The sequence below is a fragment of the Mustelus asterias genome, chromosome 12, assembly GCF_964213995.1.
Source record: "Mustelus asterias chromosome 12, sMusAst1.hap1.1, whole genome shotgun sequence".
Classification (NCBI taxonomy): domain Eukaryota; kingdom Metazoa; phylum Chordata; class Chondrichthyes; order Carcharhiniformes; family Triakidae; genus Mustelus; species Mustelus asterias.
Window position 1 is genome coordinate 106,217,024 of NC_135812.1, and position 20,135 is coordinate 106,237,158.

Below are 20,135 nucleotides of genomic sequence, written 5' to 3' on the forward strand. Positions count from 1 at the left end.
TCAACCCTGAAACACCTAGACAACAAGAACACCTATGTCAGACTCCTATTTATTGACTACAGCTCAGCCTTCAACACTATTATTCCCACAAAACTCATTTCAAACTCCATGGCCTGGGCCTCGGTACCTCCCTCTCCGATTGGATCCTGAACTTCCTAACTCACAGACCACAATTAGCAAGGATAGGCAACAACACCTCCTCCACGATCATCCTCAACACCAGTGCCCCACAAGGTTGTATTCTCAGCCCCCGACTATACTCCTTGTACACCTATGTCTGTGTGGCCAAATTCCCCTCCAATTCGATTGTCAAATTTGCTGATGACACCACCGTACTGGGTCGGATTTCAAACAATGACGAGACAGAGTACATGAATGAGATAGAAAATCTGGTGAACTGGTGCACAACAATAATCTCTCCCTCAATGTCAACAAAATGAAGGAGATTGTCATCGACTTCAGGAAGTGTAAAGGAGAACATGCTCCTGTCTACATCAACGGGGATGTAATAGAAAGGGTCGAGAGCTTCAGGTTTTTAGGTGTCCAGATCACCAACAACCTGTCCTGGTCCCCTCATGCCGACACTATAGTTAAGAAAGCCCACCAATGCCTCTACTTTCTCAGAAGACTAAGGAAATTTGGCATGTCAGCTACGACTCTCATCAACTTTTACAGATTTACAGATACATGATATAAAGCATTCTTTCTGGTTGTACCACAGCTTGGTATGGCTCCTGCTCTGCCCAAGACCGCAGGGAATACAAAAGGTCGTGAATGTAGCCCAATCCATCACTCAAACCAGCCTCCCATCCATTGACTCGGTCTACACTTCCCGCTGCCGCGACAAAGCAGCCAGCATAATTAAGGACCCCACGCACCCCGGACATTCTCTCTTCCACCTTCTTCCGTTGGGAAAAAGATACAAAAGTCTGAGGTCATGTACCAACCGACTCAGGAACAGCTTCTTTCCAGCTGCTGTCAGAATTTTGAATGGAATTACCTTGCATTAAGTTGATCTTTCTCTACACCCTAGCTATGACTGTAACACTACATTCTGCACTCTCTCATTTCCTTCTCTATGAACGTTATGTTTTGTCTGTATAGCGTGCAAGAAACAATACTTTTCACTGTATGTTAATAAAAGTGACAATAATAAATCAAATCAAATCATTACAATATCCAAACTAAACACTTACAAATTTTAAAGTATAATATCACAATTGCATTTATCAATTGAACTGGCTTTGTGTCTGAGAATTGTTTCGGTATGGTATCTATTTGAAGGCAACCCCTCGCAAAAGCCTGTACTTGAACTTTAGATTCTCCCACCCTGAGTAAGGTTGTGAGCTGAATCTGGATTGTGAGGTCTCAGCATGTGCAGTGCATCTAATTTTCTAGGATAAATCAGTACAATTTAGTCAGCTGTACTGATGAAAAAGTTTTCATCAGATTCCAGCAGTTTCAGTTACATTATTTTTCAAAAACTAAAGAACACAAGATCCAAAGTATCATTTAAGGATAGTTTTCATTCTTTTAAAGCAGTGTATTTGTGTGTGCATGGGCACAGATGTTTGAGAAGAAGGAAAAATATTTTCTGTAAATGAAACCACATTGTTTCTAATATTTATCTCCCCACTTCCATTGCTGATGCTTTTTAAAAGCTGGTGTAGGGGGCCAGAATTGTAGATACATTCAGCAGGAACCTTCCATAGTAATTGACCATTCTTCAGAAAGACTTCAGTTCTGTCACATTCCTAGACACCGGCAGTCCCTCAACAACTTTCCCCTTATCTTCATGGGGAAGCAACCTCTTTGCATCCACTTTAAAGCCAAGGTACATAACCTCCTCAAATTGAAAAGTACATTTTAAACATATGCCAGCTTCCTTAAACCTCTTGAGGACCTCTTCCAGGTTTGCACTATGTTCTTCAAAAGATGCACCTGGAATTAGGACATTGTCCAAGTATACCATCAATTTGGGCATTCCTTGTAACAGGCTCTCATGCAGGACCTTTGCAAAAGCCTTACTGAAGTTCATGTAGACTAAATTAACTGTACTGCCCTCAATCTACACACCTAGTCACCTCCGCAAAATTCAAATTTGTTAAGATATAAATTCTCCTGACCATGCAATGCTGACTATCCTTGATTAATCCTTGCCTCCCCAGCCCCCCCCCCCCCCCCCCCCCCACCCCGATCCCATCTCTTGTAGGACTTTCTATATGCTGGCTCATAAAGCTCCCCTGCTGTCCTGGATGCACCCTAAGAATTCACAATTTTCCAAGCCTTTCACACTTCGACTATCCCAATTAATATTGTGACGTTCAAATTTCCTACTATTGTTATTCTACTATTTGTACACTTTCTTTCTTTCCCAACTTTCCTGAACACTTTGAATCCAGAAATATTTGGTCCTCGGTCCTGCCATTTTTGAGCCAAGTCTCCATTATCACTGTAGCAACATGTTACCATATGGCTATTTGCACCTGTTGCTCATTAGCCACAATTACCATGCTTTGTGTGTTTACATACATGCACTGTAAGCCAAGTGTAACCCCACCTAATACTTACTTTCTTCCTCGAGTGCTAACTATTTCTCCCAATCTTGTGAGCACCTTGTTAGTCCTTCCCAATGCTACATCTTGGTTCCACTCTAATTGCCAAGTTAATTTAGACCCTCCCTATTGCCCCAGGACATTGGTCCTAGTTCTTTTAAGGTGCAACCCATCCAGTTTGAATAATCGCACCTTTCCCAGAACCAGTGCCAATGTCCTAAGAAGCTAAAGCCCTCCCTACTGCACCACCTCTCCAACCATTGGAATAGATAAGATAGAAGCAGGGAAATTGTTTCCACTGGCGGGTGAAACCAGAACTAGGGGCATGGCTTCAAAGTAAGGGGGAGCAGATTTAGGACTGAGTGGAGGAGGAATTTTTTCACCCAAAGGATTGTGAATCTGTGGAATTCCCTGCCCAGTGAAGCAGTTGAGGCTACCTCATTGAATGTTTTTAAGACAAGGATACATTTTTGAACAGTAAAGGAATTAAGGGTTATGGTGAGCGGGTGGGTAAGTGGAGCTGAGTCCACGAAAAGATCAGCCATGATCTTATTAAATGGTGGAGCAGGCTCAAGGGGCCAGATGGCCTATTCCTGCTCCGAGATCTTGTTATTATGCATTTATCTGCATAATTCTATTCACACTAGTCGGTGGCACAAGGGATAATCCAGAGATTTATTTTTATTCATTCATGAGATGTAGATGTCACTGTCTGGGCCAGCATTTATTGCCCAGGTGTTGGTGAGAAAGTGTTGGTGAGATGCCTTCTTGAACCACTGTGGTTCATGTGGTGTAGGTACATCCACAGTGCTGTTAAGGAGAGAAATTCAGGTTTTTGAACCCAGTGACAGTGAAATCAAATTTTCAAGTCAGGATGGTGAGTGGCTTAGAGGTGAACATCCAAATGGTGGTGTTCCCATTTGTCTGTTACACTTGGTAGTGGTTGTGAGTTTGAAGGTGCTCTGTCAGGAGATTTCTTGAGTTCCTGCAGTGAATCTTGTACATGATATACACGGCTGCCACTGTGCATCAATGATAAAGGAGTGAACGTTTGTGGATGGATGTCTATCAAGCAGGTTGCTTTGTCCTGAAGGATGTCAAGCTTATTACCCATGATGTTCTCTTTGGCTAGTCTCTTTCCTTGCACCCTAAAATCTGCTTTCAGGATTTCATCCCTCTTTTGACCTATGTCATTGGCAGTGATATGAACCATATGTTCTGCAGCCCCTCAGTGACATTTTGACCCTAGCAACAGAGAGAGGATTAATTTCTGCCATCACAGAAATCATCTGCTCCCTTAACTGTAGAAACACCTATCAGCACTGCCTTCTCAATCTCCCACTTCTCAACTCCATGGGACCGAGGTCCTCTGATATGCTTATTTATTAGTTAACTTGTCAGGCATAAACTAAAGACATACTTATATAAAAACTCACCAATTAGAACTTTACCCTTGTGCTTACATCACTTTTAGTTCTCAGTAACCTCACTCCCTGATGATTGCCGTCCCTCCCAACTCACTCCTTTCTACTACTAGAGGAATATGATCCCCGGAAGGATAGGGGGTTTTAGTTAAGTCGGGTAGCATGGTCGATGCAGGCTTGTAGGGCCGAAGGGCCTGTTCCTGCACTGTAATTTTCTTTGTTCTTTGCTCCCCAGTTGAACTCCTTCAAGTATGCATTCCTTACTTCAGAGGACCCCAAACAACCAATCACTTACCTACTATCTTGTGATGTCACTCGAGTTTTTGAATTGTTCTCAGTGGCCTTCCTGCATAACCCTTTCATCATGCTGTCCCCTCAGGACTCCTGTTGTTCTCACAATGCTCTCCACCCAGTCTCCACTGCACCTTTTACCCACCACCCCTCCCTACCCCATGCAATAAGACCTCCCATTGTTCTTGCATCGTTTTCTCGCTCTGCTGATTCCTGCTGTTTCTGGAATGCTTTTGATTTATTTCTCTCTACTGAGGCTTTTGCCCTGGTATTGTGTCTCTCTTTCTTCTTACCTAGGCAAAGATTGCCAATGTAATTTTATGAATATTCCACCAGCACTGTTCCTTGCGATGCTGGAAGGAGTCTTTGCATCTTCCTTGTCCTTCCATCGACCAGGAAGGACCTAAAGAAAGAGTTAAGAAGAGCCAGGAGGGGACATGAGAAGTCTTTGGCGGGTAGGATCAAGGAAAACCCTAAAGCTTTCTATAGGTATGTCAGGAGTAAAAGAATGACTAGGGTAAGATTAGGGCCAGTCAAGGACAGGAGTGGGAAGTTGTGCGTGGAGTCTGAAGAGATAGGAGAGGCACTAAATGAATATTTTTCGTCGGTATTCACACTGGAGAGGGACAGTGTTGTTGAGGGGAGTACTGAGATGCAGGCTGTTGGACTGGATGGGATTGATGTTTATAAGGAGGAGGTGTTAGCAATTCTGGAAAGGGTAAAAATAGATACGTCCCCTGGACCAGATGGGATTTATCCTAGGATTCTCTGGGAGGCTAGAGAGGAGATTGCAGAACCTTCGGCTTTGATCTTTGTGTCGTCATTGTCTATAGGAACAGTGCCAGAAGACTGGAGGATAGCAAATGTTGTCCCCTTGTTCAAGAAGGGGAGTAGGGACAACCCTGGTAATTATAGACCGGTGAGCCTTACTTTTGTTGTGGGCAAAGTATTGGAAAGGATTATAAGAGATAGGATTTATAATCACCTAGAAAGGAATAATTTGATTAGGGATAGTCAGCACGGTTTTGTGAAGGGTAGGTCGTGCCTCACAAACCTTATTGAGTTCTTTGAGAAGGTGACCAAAGAGGTGGATGAGGGTAAAGCGGTTGATGTGGTGTATATGGATTTCAGGAAAGCGTTTGATAAGGTTCCCCATGGTAAGCTTTTGCAGAAAATACGGACACATGGGATTGAGGGTGATTTAGTGGTTTGGATCAGGAACTGGCTAGCTGTAAGAAAACAAAGGGTGGTGGTTGATGGGAAATATTCATCCTGGAGTTCAGTTACTAGTGGTGTACCGCAAGGATCTGTTTTGGGGCCACTGCTGTTTGTCATTTTTATAAATGACCTGGATGAGGGCATGGAAGGATGGATTAGTAAATTTGCGGATGACACTAAAGTCGGTGGAGTTGTAGACAGTGCGGAGGGAAGTGGCAGGTTACAGAGGGACATAGATAAGCTGCAGAGCTGGGCTGAGAGGTGGCAAATGGAGTTTAATGCGGAAAAGTGTGAGGTGATTCACTTTGGAAGGAGTAACAGGAATACAGAGTACTGGGCTAATGGTAAGATACTTGGTAGTGTGGATGAACAGAGGGATCTGGGTGTCCATGTGCATAGATCCCTGAAAGTCGGCACCCAGGTTGATAGGGTTGTTAAGAAGGCGTACGGTGTGTTAGCTTTTATTGGTAGAGGGATTGAGTTTCGGAGCCAGGAGGTCATGCTGCAACTGTACAAAACTCTGGTGCGGCCGCATTTGGAGTATTGCGTACAGTTCTGGTCGCCGTATTATAGGAAAGATGTGGAAGTGTTGGAAAGGGTGCAGAGGAGATTTACCAGGGTGTTGCCTGGTATGGTGGGAAAATCGTATGAGGAAAGGCTGAGGGGCTTGAGGTTGTTTTCGTTAGAGAGAAGGTTAAGAGGTGACTTAATAGAGGCATACAAGATGATCAGAGGATTAGATAGGGTGGATAGTGAGAGCCTTTTTCCTCGGATGGTGTTGGCTAGCACGAGGGGACATAGCTTTAAATTGAGGGGTGAGAGATATAGGACAGGTGTTAGAGGTAGGTTCTTTACTCAGAGAGTAGTAAGGGCGTGGAATGCCCTGCCTGCAGCAGTGGTGGACTCGTCAACGTTGAGAGCGTTCAAGTGGTTATTGGATAAACATATGGATGACATTGGAATAGTGTAGATTAGAGGGGCTTTAGATTGGTACCATTGGTCGGCACAACATCGAGGGCCGAAGGGCCTGTACTGCGCTGTAATGTTCTATGTTCTATGTTCCGGGCTGGCCAGTGATCAAGCTGGCCAGTAAATTGCAAGCTGATAGTTCAGGGCAAACTGCACATGCCTCCGGGGTGGGAATAGGTCCCGCCCCCTGAAATCTAATGATAATCACGTTGGTGGCCTTTGCATTGCACAGACTGGAAGATTCTAGTGTGAACTTCCACTGAAAAAATCAGCATGGTTTACTCCAGTTTTCCTGCGAATTCGACACTTTGAACTTTTTTGGGAGAATCCTGGGCGATGTTTCTATCTGCCGCAGGCGTGCATGATGTTCATCTAATGATCACACACCAACTGCACATTTATTGAATGGAAGCCCTTTCTATTCTTGAATCTTCCTGCATTCTTCGCCAGGGCCTTGATGGCGATGTGGGTGCAGTCTATAGCTCTCTGCACATTTGGCATTTCCATGATGGCCGCGAATCCTGCAGCCTGGGCTTCCTGCTGGGCCTTGCCCAGGCCAAATTTAATATACTGGCCAGCCCGGGCAAACAGAGTATCCGTGACCTCCTTCACACACTTGTGGATAGATGATTGGGAAATGCCACAAAGGTCTCCACTGGCAGTCTGAAAGGGTCCGGTAGCGTATATGTTTAAGGCAGCCGTCTCTTTCACAGCCATTCAGAGTGGGTGACCCCACCCCCATGCCCCAAGGTGCCAGGTCTTGCGAGAAATGGCACGGGTGTTGCACTGTCTCCTTTCGGAACAAGAGCCATCAGCGGCACACGATGTCCGACAGTTGCTCAAAGGACACTCACGTATGGAACTGCCAGGTCCCTGCTCCTTCCTTCTCCTGCTCCCCCCCCCCCCCCCCCCCCCCCCACCCCGCCACCTCAGAGCGAAAGACGTCCATGTCATGTCTCCGGCGGCCGTCACCCTTGTGAGTGGTAAGCTCTGGACCTCCTCTGCCCGCAATTCATCCTCCTGCTTAGCTCCAGCTGCAACCAAAAGAACAGCAAGATCAATTGGTTGCATTGCAAAAGCCATCTCGTGAATCTGAAGGGGGGAGAGGAATTTGGGGAAGGGGAGAGACAGATGGAGAGGTTAAAGAACTCTGCTCACCCCCAGCCCAGCAACACACACTCCTCATATCCCCCCCCCCAAACAGGCCCGCAGCAACACAAACTCCCCATACCCCCTCACAGACCGCCAACACACTCCCCATACCCCCCCCCCCAACAGCCTCCCAGCAACACACAGTCCCATACCCCCACAACCTCCCGGAATGGCAACACAGCGCCCCCTGTCCCCCGCCCCCCCCCCCCCCCCCCACCACCCACAGCCCCCCCCCCCCCCCCCCCACCACCACTCTCCCAGAACACACACCCAGAACCCATGCAGTAGTGGCCACAGACTGTGCTGTGTGACAAGTCCTGAAGCTACAGCACTGCCACTTCAGAGAGTTTCCAGCCCATCCACCCCCATCAACATTGCTTGCTGCTGCCATTGATAGGACCCAGAGTTAGCGCTCTGACCCGGTCCGTGCTGAGAGTCCGAGGCTGGCCCCGTGAACAACAGCAGCCCCCCAACCCCCCACACACTCACAGCCCCCCCCCCCCCCGACCCGAAACACAACATGACCACCACAAAACCCCCCCACCCCCAAGCCAGACTGCCAGTGGAGACCTTAGAGAGAGTGCAGAGGAGGTTTACCAGGATGTTGCCTGGTATGGAAGGGCTTAGTTATGAGGAGAGATTGGGTAAACTGGGGTTGTTCTCACTGGAAAGACGGAGGATGAGGGGTGACCTAATAGAGGTGTATAAAATTATGAAAGGCATAGATAGGGTGAACGGTGGGAAGCTTTTTCCCAAATCGGTGGTGACATTCACGAGGGGTCATAGGTTCAAGGTGAGGGGGGGGAGGTTTAACATGGATATCAGAAGGATGTATTTTACACAGAGGGTGGTGGGGGCCTGGAATGCGCTGCCAGGCAAGGTGGTGGAGGCGGACACACTGGGAACGTTTAAGACTTATCTAGATAGCCACATGAACGGAGTGGTAATGGAGGGATACAAAAGAATGGTCTAGTTTGGACCAGGGAGCGGCGCGGGCTTGGAGGGCCGAAGGGCTTGTTCCTGTGCTGTATTGTTCTTTGTTCGTTGTTCTTAAGCAGCACCGATCAGATTGAAAGCAGAGACTTTCCTCCTCACTCACCCTCACCGCTCAAGCCTGAGTGCGACTTTTATACTTGAGGTGTTTTCCTGACCGATCCAGCTTTAGTGAACGAGGCGGTTAAGGCGGGTGAGCTGGGACGATTGGGAGTGAAGCTCACTATTTACATTGTGATGAATGCAAAAAAATGCAAATGGACTTTTTGCCCGTTTTGGATGGGCTCCCAATCGCGTCAAATCTTTTTTCTTGGTTAAAATGGGAATGGGCGTGAACACGGGCCATTCTCGCTTGTCGCATCACGCCAAATTTACTACTTCCTCCCACCACAAAACGGGCGCGATGAGATCGTAAAATTCCTCCCTATGATTCAATTTTCCCTCATCAACAAGCTGAAATGTTAACGGCTGTGTCCGACTCGCTGCTTCTAATTCACTGGCTTTTCCCATGAGTTTGTCCCAAACCAACGGTGTTGGGTATTGTCTTGGCGCGAATCTTTGATTCTTTCTGGTTTTTCCATCAAATTTCTGTCAGTGATCCGACTCCTCGCTGTCACAGAGTGAAGGTGCTGCAGGTCTGAAACACCAACAGAAAACACTCAGCAGGTCTGGCAACATCTAACAGAGAAATAAACAAAGTGAACAGCCTTCCGCTGCTGCTTCTTATTCATTCTTCCCCTTTTCCCTCTGTTTTTAGTCTACCGCTCGCGCGCTGCTGCACAATTTCTCTCGATTATTTAATAAGTACCCGAATAATGGCGGCACCGAGCGGTTCCCGGGCAGTGCGGGAGGCGGGGGGGCGGCGTGGCGCGGTCCAGGGGCGGGGAGGCCCCGCGGGGCGCGAGGTTGCAGCGACCGTTGGGCGCGAGCGCAACCCGCGCTCCTTTTTAAATTCCAGCCGCTCGCGCTATTCGGCAGAGCCCCCCCGCCCCCCTCACCTTGCCCCACCCATCTCATCCTGACCCCCTCCTCACCCTGACCTTGCCCCACCCTTGTCCCCACCCTGCCCCAACCCCTGTCACCACTCTGCCTCCACCTATCTCACCCCGCCCCCACCCCGCCCCCACCCACCTCACCCTGACCCTGCCCCCACCCCGACCCTACCTGCCTCACTCTGTCCCCACCCTGACCCCCCCCGCCTCACCCAGCCCCTGCAGACCCCCACCCTCTCCAGTCGACCCTGCCCCAGTCGACCCCACCCTGCCCTCACCCTGCCCCCAACCTGCCGCCGCCTGCCCCAGCCAACCTTGCCCTGACCCCCTGCCTCAGCCAACCTCACCCTGTCCCAGCCTGCCCAACCCTGCCCCAGCTGACCACCACCCTGCGCCAGCAAAACCCCCCACGCACCCTGTCTCCGGCCGACCTCACCCTGCCCCAGCTGACCGCCACCCTGCCCCAGCCGGCCCGCACCCTACCCCCACCCCAGTCCTCCTTGACTGGTCCAGCTCTGCTCATGATGGCCAACATTACTACTGTGTTGCATATCTATTTTTTTCCCACCACCTTGTTGTGCAGCAGGAGCCATCTCTTTGCAACATGTTTTGTTCTTTTCTCCACCTCAGTTATTCTGCTGTAACCATTCACATCTCCCCACACTCACCTTTCCTTTCATTATTTACCCAGGACATCGACCTGAGGCACATGTTGCCTGGCACACAATGCCAGGGACCACCAGGTGACTGAAGAGGCACCTGTTGGCATCCATTTATGGTATTTAAGTAAATGGAAGATGATACATAGCTGTAGAAATGGTGAAAATTGAGTTTTTTGCATCTGTGTTCACAATGGAGGACAACGTAAGTATAGAAATCAGGGAGTGGGAATGTGATATAATTGAACAAATTAGCTTTGGAAGAGGGGAGGTTTTAGCAGGCTTAAAAGTGAATAAATCCCCAGCCCAAATGAGATGCATCCTGGGCTGCTGTGTGACAGTAATTTTCAAATATTTTCTGGTCACAGAAAAGGTCATGATGTGGAGATGCCGGCGTTGGACTGGGGTAAACACAGTAAGAAGTCTCACAACACCAGGTTAAAGTCCAACAGGTTTATTTGGTAGCAAAAGCCACTAGCTTTCGGAGCGCTCGCTGCTCCGTCAGGTGAGTGGGATTTCAGTTCACAAACAGGGCATATGCCCTGGTGTTGTGAGACTTCTTACACAGAAAAGGTGCCAGAGGACTGGAAGACAACTAATGTGTTGCCATTATTTAAGAAGGGAAGTAGTGATTAACCAGGTCAGCGAGTCTAACATCAGTAGTAGAGAAACTATTGGAAAACATTCTGAGGACAGAATTAATCTCCACTTGGAGAGGCAAGAAGTAATCAAGGATAGTCAGCAAGGCTTTGTCAAGGGGACATTGTATCCAACAACATGTAGATTAGGACAATGCAGTTGACATAGTCTACATGGACTTCAGTAAGGCTTTTGACAAGGTCCTGCATGGAAGACTAGTCAAGAAGGTGAGAGCCCATGGGATCCAGGGCAACTTGGCATATTGGATCCAAAATTGGCTTAGTGACAGGATGCAGAGGGTGATGGTCGAATGTTGTTTTTCACAATAACTTAATTGCAGTGTTAATGTAAGCCTATGTGTGGCATTAATAAATAAACTTTAAAACATTTTTGTGATGTAAGCCAGTGTCCAGTGGTGTGCAGTGATCGGTGCTGGATCCTTTGCTGTTTATAGTGTACATTAATGATCTAGAAATGAAAGCCAGAGGTATGATCAGTAAATTCACAGATGACATGAAAATTGGTGGTCTAAATAGTGAGAAAGAAAGCCTTAGATTACTGGACGATCTGGAGGGGCTGGTCAGATGGGCAGAACAGTGGCAAATAGAATTTAATCCTGAAAGGTGTGAGGTGATGCATTTTGGGAGGACTAACAAGGCAAGGGAATACACAATGAACGGCAAGACACTGGGAAGTACAGAGGACCAGAGGGACCTTGAGGTACATGCCCATAGATTCCCCAAAGGGAGTAGGACAGGTAGATAACGTAGTTAGGAAGGCATATGGAATATCTGGCTTTATTAGCCAAGGCATAGAATATAAGATCAGATTATTATGGAGCTGTATAAAATGCTTGTCAGGCCACAGCTGGAGTACTGTGTGGAGTTCTGTTTGCCACAATATAGAAAGGATGTGATTGCACTAGAGAGGGTGCAGAGGAGATTCACCAGGATGTTGCCTAAGAATAAGGGATAAGCCCTTCAGGACTGAGATGAGGAAGAACTTCTTCACTCAGAGAGTTGTGAACCTGTGGAATTCTCTACCACAGAAAGCTGTTGGGGCCAGTTCGTTAGATATGTTCAAGAGGGAGCTGGACGTGGACCCTGTGGCTAAAGGGATCAAGGGGTATGGAGAGAAAGCGGGAGTGAGATACTGAAAGTGCATGATCAGCCATGATCATATTGAATGGTGGTGCAGGCTCGAAGGGCCAAATGGTCTCCTCCTGCACCTATTTTCTATGTCTATGTTTCTATGCCTGGGCTGAGCATTTCAACAATGAGGCTGGGTAGACTGGAGTTGTTTTCCTCAGAGAAGGCTAAGTGGAGACCTGATTAAGGTGTACAGAATTATGTGGGACATAGATAGGAAGGAACATTTCCACTTAATAGAGTGGTCAAAAACCAAGGGGACATAGATTTAAGATAAGAGACAGGAGTTTTAGAGGGGATTTAAGGAAAAGCTTTTTCACCCAGAGGTTGGCGGGAATCTGGAACTCTCTGCCTGAAAGGGTGGTAAAGGCGGGAACCCCTCACAAACATTTAAGAAGTGTTTAGATGAGCATTTGAAATGCCATAGCACACAAGGCTATGGAACATGTGCTGGAAAATAGGGCTAGAGTAGTTAGGTGTTTGATGGCCAGCGCAGACATGATGGGTCAAAGTCCACTTTTTGTGGTGTGAAATCTGAACTGGGGGAAAGAAGTTTGACAAGGTAGTTTGTTGTAGAGAAAATAAGTTGCCGATTGTTTTTATTCTACAAAATGATTCTGGCGTAAGAGGATAACTTGTCTTTAGAGAGGAATGCTTGACATGTTCAAACCAGATTTGGTGATGGGCAACAGGGCATTTCCTGCACTAGTTGCACTCAAATCTGAATTTAGAATCTGGAAATGGAAACCATATTGGGAGAATGATGGTGGTCAGAGACAGTAATACATGTTAAAACGTAAGCCAATGGAGTGGTGACAGCAAGTTCAGAGTGTCTACTCTGTCTGGTTTCCGATCTAAGTTACGTCGCTGTGGAGAGCCTCCTGGAAAGCACAAATGAGAAGAGAAAATCAGTGGCTGTGTTGATCACAAACTACCATTACACACCCAGTACTTCACAGTTTTATAAGGGTACTAAATCCTTTGATTTCAGCCAAGTCCTAAGAGACTTTGAACTTCAGGAGTCCTTGTACACAGATCACATTTTGTACTTTGCTATTCCACTGCTCTTCCTGCCCAGCTGAGATTGAGAGTTTCAAACATGTGACCACCACATAACAGGATTAACTCTGACAAATTTGATGAATTTAAATTTACAATATGATTCACTCAAGCTTTTCTTTCCATGGAAACAAGTTTAAAGTAACCACTATAGGGTGGCACGGTAGCACAGTGGTTAGCACTGCTGCCTCACAGCGCCAGGGTCCCAGGTTCAATTCTGGCCTCGGGTCACTGTCTGTGTGGAGTCTGCACATTCTCTCCGTGTCTACCTGGGTTTCCTCCAGGTGCTCCAGTTTCCTCCCACAGTCCAAAGATGTGCGGGTTAGGTTGATTGGCCATGCTAAATTGACCCTAGTGTCAGGGGGGTTAGCAGGGTAAATGCATAGGGTTGGGGTAAAAAGGGCCTGGGTGGGATTGTGGTCAGTACAGACTTGATGGGCCAAATGGCCTCCTTCTGCACTGTAGGGATTCTATGAAAACACTCAATGGCAATATCTTAGTATATTGTTAAATACATAGGTTGATTAACGATTTTATTAATACATTTTAACACTTCAAAAACATTTTCCTGTTCATAAGAACTAGGAGCAGGAGTAGGCCATCTGGCCCCCATCAAAAGGTGAACAAACACTAATTTAAATACATTTTCTCTGATATTTCCCATTATTTTGTTTTTCTTGCAGTTCCCTGCTTAAACTGCAGGCGGACAAAGAGCTCTCAGATCTTTGCCATTCTTTCATCTACACCGACAAGACTGACTCAAGATCCTCTGCTTATTCTTCCTTCCTGTGAAGAGCCTTGCTTCTGTTTGGGATGTCTCTGGGACATGCTGTTTGATGTTGGGAATTTACCTTGTGTGGAAATGTAGGCATCCAGTCCTGTCACGCTGGTCCGTTGTTTAAGGACACCATTGCACAGCCTGAAGATAGCTGTTCAGAAGTGTTTATTTCAATTATATTGAAGGAACATCGTCCTTGTAAAAGAATGTTGGGCTTTTTTTAATTTGGGAGGGAGAAGACCTTTTCTTCATTTGCACCATACTGATGACAGATGCAAGTGACATAATGGTTCATCTGAATATAATTTACATCACTGTTAACACTGCTGCCTAACAGCGCCAGTGCCCGGGTTTGATTCCTGGCTTGGGTCACTGTCTGTGTGGAGTCTGCACATTCTCCCCATGTCTGCGTGGGTATCCTCTGAGTTCTCCGGTTTCCTCCCACAGTCTGAAAGACGTGCTGGTTAGGTGCACTGACTATGCTAAATTCTCCCTCAGTATACCTGAACAGGCGCTGGAGTGTGGCAACTAAGGGATTTTCACAATAACTTCATTGCAGTGTTAATGTAAACCTACTTGCAACACTTGTAAATAAAATTTTAAAGATCATTCCGTTGTGTGTATTGTTATGAAAACTATACTTATGGTGTTGAACTCGAAGGTTGGGAATTTCAACTCTTGACAAACTTTGGACTTCCATGCATGCGCAGACAAATTTAGTAGATCTGCATCTTTAAATTCTTCAGACACAGGGCAGGCCCAGTGTGTCCATGCATGAAGAGAAAAAAGAAACAGTGCAAAATTCATAGAATCCCTACAGTGAAGAAGGAAGCCATTCAGCCCATCAACTCTGCACCGACAACAATCCCATCCAGGCCCTATCCCCATAACCCCATGTATTTACCCTGCTAATCGCCTGACACTAATGGTTAGTTTAGCAAGGCCAATCCACCTCGTACATCTTTGGACTGTGGGAGGAAACCGGAGCACCCGGAGGAAACCCATGCAGACACGGGGAGAGCGTGCAAACTCCACACAGTGACTCGAGGCTGGAATTGAACCCAGGTCCCTAGGGCTGTGAGGCAGCAGCGCCTCACAGCACTGGTGGCACAGTGGTTCGCACTGCTGCCTCACACCGCCAGGGACCCGGGTTCGATTCCCGGTTTGGGTCACTGTCTATGTGGAGTTTGCACATTGTCTGCGTGGGTTTCCTCCAAGTGCTCCGGTTTCCTCCCACAGTCTGAAAGATGGGCAGGTTAGGTGGATTGGCCATGGCAAGCTCTGTGTCAGTGTACCCGAACAGGCGCCAGAGCGTGGTGACTAGGGGATTTTCACAGTAACTTCATTGCAGTGTTAATGTAAGCCTTACTTGTGACTAATAAATAAACTTTAAACCCGGAGAAAGACAAGAATGTAACGTTCCCACAGTCAGCAGAGCTCGGAATTGAATGATCTTGTCTTGCTGCTGCTCCTGTTCCTGGTGTTGTCAGTGTGCAGCTGAGCTGAAGCAGCCACAGTGTGAGGTATACTGTGCTGATTATTGAGCTGTTTGGGCCGCTCGCTGCCCCGCACCGCCCCCGGTTGCTGCGAGAATCTGCCTGAAGGTTTCAGGGCCGCGCGCCACAGCCGCGTGCCCGCCCCGGAGCCGGGTCCGATGCGCAACCCCGAGAACTGCAGCGGGTGGTGCGCGCACGCAGTGAATGGTCAATTATGGGGCAGCGCACGCCGGGGCCGCTCGCGGCTAGGGGGCGCGCACGCATGAATGGCAAGGGTGCGCCGTTTTGGCGGCGGCACATGTGCAGCGAAGGGAGGCGCGGTTGTGGCGGGAGCGCATGCGCGGGGAAGGGGGCGCAGTTGTGGAGGGGGCGCATGCGCGGGGAAGGGGGCGCGGGTTGTGGCGGGGACGCATGCGCGGCGAACGGGGGGAGCTGTTGTGGAGGAAGCGCATGCGCAACGAGGGGAGTTGTGGCGGGAGCGCTTGCGCAGCGAAGGGGTACGCGGTTGTGGTGGGGACGCATGCGCGGCGAAGGGGTGGGCGGCTGTGGCGGGGACGCATGCGCGGCGAAGGGGTGCGCGGCTGTGGCGGGGACGCATGCGCGGCGAAGGGGTGCGCGGCTGTAGCGCGGACGCATGCGCGGCGAAGGGGTGTGAGGCTGTGGCGGGAGCGCATGCGCGGCGAGGTGACAGCCGTGGCCAGGCTGGAGCGCGCTGTGAGCGGGAGCCGGGATGGTTTATTCGTGAGGAAGCCCGACAGTCATTCAGAAATCTCCGGCGGTAGGACAGCCACCCTCGCCCCTCTCTCTGGGGAAGACAGCGCGGCCTGTTGGGCCTGAGTCCCGCTCCCCGGGCCTAAGCTCCAGCGCTCGGAGCCTCCTCCTGGGAGAGCGCTCCGCGGCTCCTCGCTCTCTCATTCGGGCCCGGCTGCCCACCAGCTCTGGAGGCAAAGATGAGGAAAGATGTGCGGATTCTGCTCGTCGGAGAACGTAAGGCTGGATTTGCCGGGAATGGGGATTTGGCCCCCGGCCGGTCGGCGGCACTTGTTAGGGGTTAGCAGCCTGAGGCCTAGGCACCGGCTGGGGGAGTGAGTGTGAGGGGAGAGCAGAGAGTCCGCCCACATTCACTGCATTTCTGCCCACTTTATCACCGAGTGACTTAGTTGCAGAGAATATTTGCTTATTTGAAGTTAATTGAAGCGGCAGCGGCCGCCTGAAATGTCCCCGCGGCTGTGACCTTCCCAGCGCCGCTCTGCACTCACTGAAGTGAGGTGGGAAAGGACTGGGACCAGACTTGTGATCAGTTAAAGGAAAATTAATATATATTTCCAATCGGATTCTCCAGGACAGTTTATAGATGCTTTTAATTTTGTGGCGATCTCCTTTTCCAGGTTGTGTCTGATTATTTCTCTGTCCAAATTTCTTCTCATCTCCATTTTCTATCTCGGCGTGCCTGCTGCTTTTAATATCTTCCACTGCATATGCTTCTCGCTTTCCTCTTGCCATTCCAAAATCATCATCCTTCCAACTTTCGGTCATGCTGCGTTTAAAAGTAAATGGTATGGTACTCAAGGCTGAAGCAGCTTTCTCATTCTTGAATCCTGTGCCAACTAAAGTTACCGTACTCCAACTCTGAACCCTCCAATGTAATAAAAAAAAACTGACGAAATCACATTTTAATTTGATGTTTTTAAGTTTCCTTTGTACTTTGATTTCTGTTTGGACTGTTCCCCCTCCTTTTGGGGAGCTGCCCCTTTTACTTTGTCCTGACTTAATCTGAGTTTGTTTATTTGGTTTGACCTAAAAAGAGGGCAAGCCAGTCCAACTCTCCTGAATTCTGAGATAATTGTCTTGGTTTTCCCACTTCTTTAGCCACTTTAATGGTTAAAAAACTGGAGACTAGGAAAAAAAATCTTCACTGTCTGAGAGGAAGAACACATCAATATTTACAAAATGAGGCCATTCGGCCTATCGTGCCCACACCGGTTAACAAAGATGTGACTACGTTAATCCCATTTTCCAGTGCCTGGTTCATAAACATGGAGATTATGGCAGCGCAAGTGAATATCTAAATACTGCATAAATATAGAAACCCTACAGTACAGAAAGAGGTCATTCGGCCCATCGAGTCTGCACCGACCACAATCCCACCCAGGCCCTCCCCCCATATCCCTACATATTTACCCGCTAATCCCTCTAACCTACGCATCTCAGGACACTAAGGGCAATTTTTAGCATGGCCAATCAACCTAACCCACACATCTTTGGACTGTGGGAGGAAACCGGAGCACCCGGAGGAAACCCACGCAGATACGAGGAGAATGTGCAAACTCCACACAGACAGTGACCCAAGCCGGGAATCGAACCCAGGTCCATGGAGCTGTGAAGCAGCAGTGCTAACCACTGTGCTACCGTGCCAGTTGGGTCCGAGTTTCTGACTCAACCAACCTTTCAAGTAGAGAATTCCAGACTCCCACCACCCTCTGGGTGAAAAAGTTTCTCCTCAAATTCCCTGTTAGCCTTCCAGCTCTTAACTTAAATCTATGACCCTGTTATTGACCCCTGTACTATTCGAAAAAGTGCCTTCCTATCAACCCTATCAATGCTCCTCATAATTTTATACACCTATATCAGGCTCCCTCTCAACCATAGCTGCTCCAAGGAAAACCGCCTCAGCCTATCCAATCTTTCCCCAGACCTTCCAGCGTAGGCAGTATACTGGTAAATCTCGTCTGCAGCTTATCAAGTGCAATCACATCCCTACTATAATATGGTACGGGGAACTACATTAAGTATTCCAGTTGTGGCCTAACCATCATTTTATACAGTTTGAGCATGACCTCCCTGCTGCAGTATTATGTGCCTCTTTTTTTATGAATAAAGTATATTTTTGAAATTAAAAAAAAATTATGTGCCTCTGCTAATAAAGACAAGTATTCCTTATACCTGAACCACTTTTATCTACCTTGCCCTGCTACCTCAAGGATCTGTGGGTATGCACTCAAAGGCCCCTCTGATCATCAGTACGTTCCAGGATTCTACCATTCATAATGATGTGGTGTCTACCCCAGTCAGACTTCTTGCTGTGCCTACACCAGTCAGACTTCTTGCTGTGCCTACCCCTCATAATGTAATTCTTTGCCTGGCTAGCCCTCCCCAAATGCAATGCCACACTTTCCGGTTTCAATCCCATTTGCCACTGCTCTGCCCACCTGACCAGCCCATTGATTCTCTTGCAGTCAGTGGCTATCCTCATTATTTGCCATCCTACTAATTTTCATGTCGTCATCATATTTTCATAGGGTGGCACAGTGGTTAGCACTGCTGCCTCACAGCGCCAGGTTCAATTCCGGCTTCGGGTGACTGTGTGGAGTTTGCGCATTCTCCGTGTGCCTGTGTGGGTTTCCTCCCACAATCCAAAAATGTGCAGGTTAGGTTGATTGGCCATGACAAATTGCCCCTTAGTGTCAGGGGGATTAGGGCTGTAAATATGTAGGGTTATGGGGATGGGACCTTGGGGTCATTGTTGTTGGTGCAGGCTCGATAGGCCAAATGGCCTCCTTCTGCACTGTAAATTCTATGATTATTTGATCTGCAAACTTTTTGATCATACCCCATACATTTAAGCTCACCACAAATAGCAAGGGCCCCATCACCGAACCCTGTGGAACTCCAATGATAAACTTCCAGCCACAGAAACATCCCTCTACCATCACCCTCTGCTCCCTGTTTCTCAGCTAATTTTAGATCCATGTGCGAGTTTAATGTGAATTCCCTGAGTCCTTACTTCCTTGACCAGTCTGTCATGAGGAACCTTATCAAAATTCTTGCTAATGCCCATATACATCACATGAAATGTACTACCCTCATCAACACTCCTGAGTGGCTACCTCCTCAAAATATTTTGATTAAATTTGTCAAAACACAACCTTCTCTTAACACATCCATGCTAACTATCCCTGGTTAATCTGTGTCTATCCAAATGCAGATATATTCTGTTCCTCAGAAAAATTGTCACATTCTTTCTCCCCTTCAGAACAGGTCTATTGCTCTCTCGCTCCAACATATCAAAGGGATGCATTTGCTGCTTCCGCCTTCTGTTTGTCTTGTTTGATTCAGCTAAAGTGTCAGATGTGGCTCAGTTGCAGCATATGTGCTTCTAAATCAGAAGGTCATAGGTTCAAACCGCACTCCAGTGACTAGAGTGCACAAATTAAACTGGCATTTGTTTCAGGAATCCTGTGCAGAGTTGTGGTCTGCCCTCTTGTTTGAGCATAAGAATCCCATGACACTACAAAGAAGGTAAGAAGTTTAACAACACCAGGTTAAAGTCCAACAGGTTTATTTGGTAGCAAAAGCCACACAAGCTTTCGGAGCTCCAAGCCCCTTCTTCAGGTGACTCACCTGAAGAAGGGGCTTAGAGCTCCGAAAGCTTGTGTGGCTTTTGCTACCAAATAAACCTGTTGGACTTTAACTTGGTGTTGTTAAACTTCTTACTGTGTTTACCCCAGTCCAACGCCGGCATCTCCACATCATGACTACAAAGAAGAGCAGGAAGTTCACCCAATGTTCCAGCCAGTATTTATCGCTCAACCAAAAGCAGTAGAAATTCCCTGAACCACCTTCCCTTTTCCTGACGCCCCTAATAGAAGAAAAGAAAGACGGAGTTGTATCTATAGAGCATCTTTCATGAACTCAGGACTTCTGAAAGCACTGTACGAAGTTCTTTTGAAGTTTAGTCATTGTTTTAATGTAGGAAGTGTGG

The 20,135-nt window shown here is 47.7% G+C and overlaps 1 protein-coding gene across 7 annotated transcripts in view; it reads left to right on the forward strand.

Annotated features, from left to right (window-relative positions):
• Positions 1 to 15,969: 15,969 nt before the first annotated feature.
• The window catches only part of rhot1a (ras homolog family member T1a), an 84,724-nt gene continuing 80,558 nt past the window's right edge, over positions 15,970 to 20,135 (forward strand). For 2 of the 7 annotated variants that reach the window (XM_078225821.1, XM_078225822.1), the window contains exon 1: positions 16,000 to 16,360. In XM_078225821.1, coding sequence (XP_078081947.1) covers positions 16,324 to 16,360 — 37 coding nt within the window. In that variant the 5' untranslated portion in view covers positions 16,000 to 16,323. Of the gene's footprint in view, positions 16,361 to 20,135 lie in introns of all 7 variants that reach the window. The other 5 variants (XM_078225824.1, XM_078225823.1, XM_078225825.1 and 2 more) reach the window with 5 other exon arrangements.